Source organism: Orycteropus afer, unplaced genomic scaffold, assembly GCF_000298275.1.
Source record: "Orycteropus afer afer isolate SDZICR_OR568_19922 unplaced genomic scaffold, OryAfe1.0 scaffold01240, whole genome shotgun sequence".
Classification (NCBI taxonomy): Eukaryota; Metazoa; Chordata; class Mammalia; order Tubulidentata; family Orycteropodidae; genus Orycteropus; species Orycteropus afer.
This window is the reverse complement of record NW_006922827.1, coordinates 112602-118207: the sequence shown is the minus strand read 5'-3', so window position 1 is coordinate 118207 and position 5606 is coordinate 112602. Positions and strand designations below refer to the sequence as shown.

Genomic DNA, 5606 nt, shown 5'->3' with positions numbered 1-5606 from the left:
TAAAAAGAAAATAAACAGACAACAGTTGGAACAAAAAATGTTTTGCTCTATTCTTTTCAGTTTAACAAAGGTATTACATCAGGGAAGGTCTTTTCTTACACTTAATGAACCAAGGAAGAAGGTAGAATAAAGGTGAAGGTACAAAAAAGCAACAAAATGTTATGAAGATATAAGCAAAAGAATACGAGAAGTAAAGAGTTAAAATAAAGAGCTATAGCTGCCTTTCTTAAAGTTTATATAAAGCTTGCTTGGGCAGTCATTCACTGTATACCAATTCATCCTAGGAATGTTGTTGGCAACAGGCATGATTCTTACAAACTGAGCTTTAAACAAAAGCTTTAAACTACTGGATGCTATTGAGTGGGATTCCTACTTACTAGACCCCATGTGTGTCAGAGTAGAACTTTACTCCACAGAGTTTTCAATGGCTGATTTTTCAGAAGTAGGTTGCCAGGCCTTTCTTCTGGAGTGCCTCTGCATGGATCTGAACTGCCAATCTCTATGTTAGCAGTTCAGTGCCAAAGTATATGTGCCACCCAGGCACTCTAAAAACAATACTTTGAGGAATAAAATATTAAAAATCTTAAGTAACAAATTCTAGATAGGGAATAAGGTCCAGGATCTCCTATGTCCTGTTTCAGAGTCAAGGAGATTTCAGGAATATATTTTGTGCTAGTGTCACAACTCTTGATGATTTGAGGAGGACAGATATAGCAAAGGGTTTAAAGAAGGGAAAGAGGCTAGGGGACCTGCATTCTCTGGTTCCAAGTTGTTTTGGCTCCCTTTCAAGATGAGGCTGTGGTGTGTGGGTTGGGTTGGTGATATGGTATCATGGCTTGCTTCCTCCTCAACCTCTTCCTCTTGGCCTTCTTCAGGCTTAACCCCTGAGCCCCGGGCTCTTTTTGACTCCAGGTTTTCTTGATTTGGATCCTCATTCTTACTATCCAGGTCCATTTTACGTCGCCGCCGCCGCCGCCTCTCCAACACCTGGTCCCTTGTCCAATTCCCTTGATGCTCAGGCTTCTCCAGCTATAATTGCATAAAGACATGCAGGAAGTGGTGTGGGTCAGCATCTGCTCCAAGCCTGGTTGACCTGACCTCGATCTGATCCTGCCCCTCACCTCACCTCCAGCAATGTGCGGATTCGCTCCAGATCTGGAGACTGTCCAGCCTGCAGCAGCTGCCAAATGCTGTGGTTCTCATCCAGGGTCACCTCAAGTAGGTCCCCCTCCATCATAAGCTCCTCCAGAGGAGCTCGGGTTGCCTCTGGCAGCTCTAACACTGGGCCAGTCAACTGTGGCAACAGTGAGGACAGTGATTCCAAGTCTAAGGTTTAGGGGAAAAGAATGGGTTAAAGGCTGCCCTGGTCTCACCCCCACCACCAGGTCAGAGCCAAGAAACACAGGGGCCACTCTATTTGATGTCTAGTTAACAGTCTACCCCACCTAGACCTACCTCTCTTACCTGAGTTCTCCCTTGGGGAAACCTTCTCAGGACTGGCCACACTGTCTCTGTTCTCCAGCAACTCCTGCAGCTGCAAAAATGGGTACAGGTAACTGAACCAAAAAACGAAGTCCTACTTTTTCTCTCCCAACCTCAGACTGGGGGGACCTTCCACCTCTTGGAGGAAGAGGGCAGACACAGACTACCAAAAGGGAACATTATCTAGAAATCTGGACAGGATACAGAATGAAGAGGATAGGGTCAAAGGAGATTGAAAATTAGAGGACAGGGAGAAGCAGCAAGAGTCTTAAAAAGGGGTAGAAGCCAAGCTCACCTTAGGCATATCCTTGCCATTATTCTCTGTGAGAGGATCAGAGTCAGAGACTGAAGGATAGCCAGGGAGCTCCACTGGTCTGGGTTCAGCCTGCATCTGCTGATGAAGCTCAGCCAGCTGTCTCAACAGGGCAGTCACATCCTCAGAGGCCAGAGCCTGTCTGGCACGGCCTTGCCAGCTAATAGCCCTCTCTGTGAGGCACTGCAGGGCTTCACCCTCAGGCAAACGCACAGGAAGTCTCTGCAGGGATACTAGCAGTGCGAGGATGGTTTCTAGGCGTGGGCGCCGTGAGCGCACGCACAGTGGACAGAGGAATTTGGTGTTCCACTCCCACCAGGCCAGCAGTGGGGATGAGGTTGGACTGGGTCTCATGGAACTGAGGAGGTGGGGCACTGACACACACTGCCCATGGAACCAGTCTTGACATAGGTCACACTGCAGAGCTCCCACCCCAGCTGGCACTTGCCCACACACACATATTGAGGTTGCAGCAGCAGCTGTGGTAGATGGTGACAGTGGATGAGGCTTGGCTGAGTTGGTGCGACGCAGCTGCAGGATACTCTCCTTCTCCTTCAGCTCCCCCTCCTTGAAAGCCACTATCTGCCATGGTCAGGGCAGGGGGAGAACAGATTAGCACGAGCCCCTTCCCTTCTTTCACCCCCTTAACTCACTCCCAAGACAGGAAAACTGAGATCCAGGAGGCAAGTGGTCTCCACAGTCCCCCAGCTCAGGCAATCTCATTACCAGGGATCAATTACTGTAATAGGGAGATACCCCAAATCCAACTTATCTCCATTTATCCCCAAACTCCTTACCACAGAGCCTGGGTCCCTGAGGTCTTGTGCAGACAATCCCAGCAGTTCTGTGTCAGATTTATACAATCCCAGCTCCTTCTCCATCCACCGGTTACGTTTAATGCTGTCTGAACCAGCATCTACACAGGGGCAGAGGACCTGAGGCAGGCAGAAAGGGAATGAATGGGCTTCTATATCTTAATCTCCCCTCCCTAGTCCTGCACAAAAACCCACATGAGCTATCTCATGACAGCTAGGCCAGAGACAGGTGAGGCTGTGGGTCAGGGTCCTAGGCCTCACCTCCAGCAGTGTATAGCAAGAATTCTTCTTGAGGAAGATCTTGGAAGCTTTCTCCCTCCATGAGTGTGCTGTCAGTACCTGCAGCTCTAGCTGTCTCAGCTCTTCCAGCCCCACAGGCAGGTCCCGGCCCACAGCCACTAGGCCCTCCAAGTCATCCAAACAGGGGTAGTGGTCACCATTCTGGTGACAGGGGCAAGAGAAAGCTCAGTTAAATTATGGCAACACCTACTGTGTCTAAACTTATGCTGAGCAATGCTGGGTATTACACTACTCATTTAAACTACCCTAGAAGGAAAAAGGGATAGCAACTATATTTCTTGCAGAACTACTTCCAATGGCAAGAACCAAAATACCCAATTAACAGGATCATGAGACTAGTTTTTTTTTCCTCCCCCCAATTTGCTTCCTCTGGTATTTTCTATGTCCACAGTCTTTTCTCAGCTTGAGAACCATATACATATGTGTGTGCTCTTATACTGACATCCCCTGCTCCCTCTAGTCACCATCCAACCTCCCTCTTAGGACAGAAAAAGTCTAGGGTACAGTAAGTCTAAGGCACAATGAGGGCCTTATCATTGCAAGCCTACAGTGGAAGAGTGGCGAACATGATCTTACTTGAATTTCATCCACATCAGCAATCCAAGCCTGTGCCTTTGTTAGAGCCTCTTTGAGTGCCTGGATATTGGGCAGGTGAACAGGGATATTTTCTGTCTCACGGATTATAGCTTCCAATGTGGCTGGTGAGTGCTTCTGTCTAAAAATGTTTGGAAAAAGAGAAATCCATCTTTAAATAGCACATATATGTATGTACATTTTACTGTCCTCAGCTTCCCTGACAAAAGCATAAGCAATACAAAATTTGACAAAGCAAGCAAGCAAAAATGCTCAGAGTGTGAGGAAATACCTAAACATTAAAGGGGTAATTTGGTTCCTCAGAATTCAAGGTGGGTACCTGCCACTTAAGTACAAATTCAGCCAAGGAAGATTTCCTCAATTACTGCCTTTAAAACAGGAGGTCTAGACAGGAATGGATAACATATAATGTCAATCATTTAGAATTAAGCAGATGCAAGACTGGGAGTACGATATCCAAGATCACCTATGGAAGCCACACTTACAATCACCCCAATCTCTGAGAGGTAGAGTCAGGGTTCAGATGGGGAGAGGCTGGGCCCCACCTGGCCTCCAGGCAGAAATGAGCCTTTTCTTCCCAGCGTTCTGCAATGGTCAGCAGCTCCTGTAGCTCAGCCCGGGCCTTGTCCACAGCAGGGCTGGAGGCTACTTTGGCACCAGTAACCAGCAGCCCCTGCATGATGACCAGGGATCCCCTTTCTGCAGAGGGAGCCAATGCCTGTTTCACCTCATCTAGCCAACATGCCTGCTCCACCTGCTGCTGGAGCTGATGGACTTCAGGCACCTCAATACCCAGCTGCTGTCCTCTCTCCAACAGGGACTGCAGTTGCCTTGGACTAGAGGGCAATGAGGCCAGAGCCTCACGGGCCTCAACTCGGAAGGCTTCCACATGTTCCAGGACAACCTGCAAGAATGAAAGATGATAAACTGATTTACAGCTATCTAAATGTCCAACTACCTGGCCTTCCTTGATCTACTCCCCTGTGAATACTGTGATTTTCTCTCACAGGCATGTATTATTGTTCTAGAAATTCTCAATCACACGCTAAGACACGATCTGCTTGGTATCAACAAACACTGTTTACCCTGGAGACTCCTGGTTCTCCATTAATGATCTAAAATGTGGTTTTCCAGACCCACTTTTTAATGCTACCTTATCCCTCTAGAAAGTATCTTAAGATTCCAGTCTGAAAATCTCCCCCTTCCTCATACTATTACCAAGAATTAAACTTTTACGTAACTTTCTTGTTACTATCTTCAATAATTTGTTTGGGAGACTATGCCCTTGCACTATAAGCTTCTCAAAGATATAGTGTTGGACCATCACCCATATTCATAACTCACAGAGTAGAATTTGATGTTACAAGGTGACACTCGAGTAAACAGGCTCTCAAGGTTTCCTGATACCTCAGATGTCACTAATATTAGTTAACAAAGATTTCATCTTGCCACTCAATCCTCACCTTGAGGTCACCAATTTGATGCATGGCACAAGGCAGGCTGCCCATCTGATCAAGAAGGACCTGGAGCTCAACCAGGGTCAGCTGTGGTGTTTCCATTCTGTGGGAGCCAGAGAGGAAGGACTTATTATTCAGTGGACTTTTTAAAGCCATGTTTTAAATATTCTTAGAATGCTCATAATACTCTTATTTCTCCTCCAAAATCTAGTTAATACCTTGGAATGTGTGACCAGACCAAAAACCCAAACCCACTGCCATTATTAAGTTGGTTCTGACTCATAGTGACCCTTACTGGATTTCCAAGGCAGTAAATCTTTATGGAAGCAGACTGCTTCATCTTCCTGCCATGGAGATAAAGACCTTTCCTAAGTTCTGATACTTAGAACCAGTAAGATAAAAATGATTGAGGGCATTTCATGATGCCATAATCTATTAGGTAAAGACTATTAGCAGAAAATAAGAGACTGAAAACATCAAAGTAAGAAAATCAGGTTTTAAAGATATGTGACAGTATGGGAGCTGAGTTGAGAACAAATAGATGGATCAATAAAAATAAAAACAAATAGGTTTATACTTTGTTGTTGTTGTTGTTAAGTGCCGTCGAGTCGTTTCCGACTCATAGCGACCCCATGCACAGCAGAA

The 5606-nt window shown here is 46.2% G+C and overlaps 1 protein-coding gene across 1 annotated transcript in view; it reads right to left on the bottom strand.

The window, feature by feature from the left end:
* Window positions 1-678: 678 nt before the first annotated feature.
* Window positions 679-5606, bottom strand: part of LOC103213058 (lysine-specific demethylase 5D-like) — a 104824-nt gene continuing 99896 nt past the window's right edge. Inside the window, exons 18-26 of the mRNA XM_007958955.1 lie at window positions 4968-5064; window positions 4050-4408; window positions 3487-3625; window positions 2872-3051; window positions 2593-2730; window positions 1778-2377; window positions 1465-1534; window positions 1127-1326; window positions 679-1029 (exon numbers count right to left, since the gene is read on the bottom strand). Of these exons, the coding sequence (XP_007957146.1) occupies window positions 679-1029; window positions 1127-1326; window positions 1465-1534; window positions 1778-2377; window positions 2593-2730; window positions 2872-3051; window positions 3487-3625; window positions 4050-4408; window positions 4968-5064 (2134 nt within the window). The remainder of the gene's footprint in view (window positions 1030-1126; window positions 1327-1464; window positions 1535-1777; window positions 2378-2592; window positions 2731-2871; window positions 3052-3486; window positions 3626-4049; window positions 4409-4967; window positions 5065-5606) is intronic.